The sequence below is a fragment of the Octopus bimaculoides genome, chromosome 2, assembly GCF_001194135.2.
Source record: "Octopus bimaculoides isolate UCB-OBI-ISO-001 chromosome 2, ASM119413v2, whole genome shotgun sequence".
In the NCBI taxonomy this organism is placed as follows: Eukaryota; Metazoa; Mollusca; class Cephalopoda; order Octopoda; family Octopodidae; genus Octopus; species Octopus bimaculoides.
In genome coordinates this window covers 57,751,126-57,751,378 of record NC_068982.1, presented here as the reverse complement: position 1 = coordinate 57,751,378, position 253 = coordinate 57,751,126, and the positions used below count along the sequence as shown (strand labels likewise).

The 253-nt window shown below is 33.6% G+C and overlaps 1 protein-coding gene across 1 annotated transcript in view; it reads right to left on the bottom strand.

Annotated features, from left to right (window-relative positions):
- Window positions 1-174: 174 nt before the first annotated feature.
- The window catches only part of LOC106875879 (TATA box-binding protein-associated factor RNA polymerase I subunit C), a 17,042-nt gene continuing 16,963 nt past the window's right edge, over window positions 175-253 (bottom strand). Inside the window, exon 9 of the mRNA XM_014924179.2 lies at window positions 175-180. Coding sequence (XP_014779665.2) covers window positions 175-180 — 6 coding nt within the window. The remainder of the gene's footprint in view (window positions 181-253) is intronic.

Genomic DNA, 253 nt, shown 5'->3' with positions numbered 1-253 from the left:
CATTGCCTCGGTGAGGCCTAATGTTCGGAGGTCGTGCTTCACCACCTCATGGTTTACAATTGTTTTAACAACTTGGGTGACCAATCACACTTATCAAAAGACATTGATGATAATGACAATTAGTCATGCATATTATGAAACATATATTAAACAACAACATCACAAGTTGTTTGTTTAGAACTGATTGAATTATAAAATACAGAAAATTATTTGGCCTCTCACTTAAATAAGGACCATTCAATAAAATCACAGA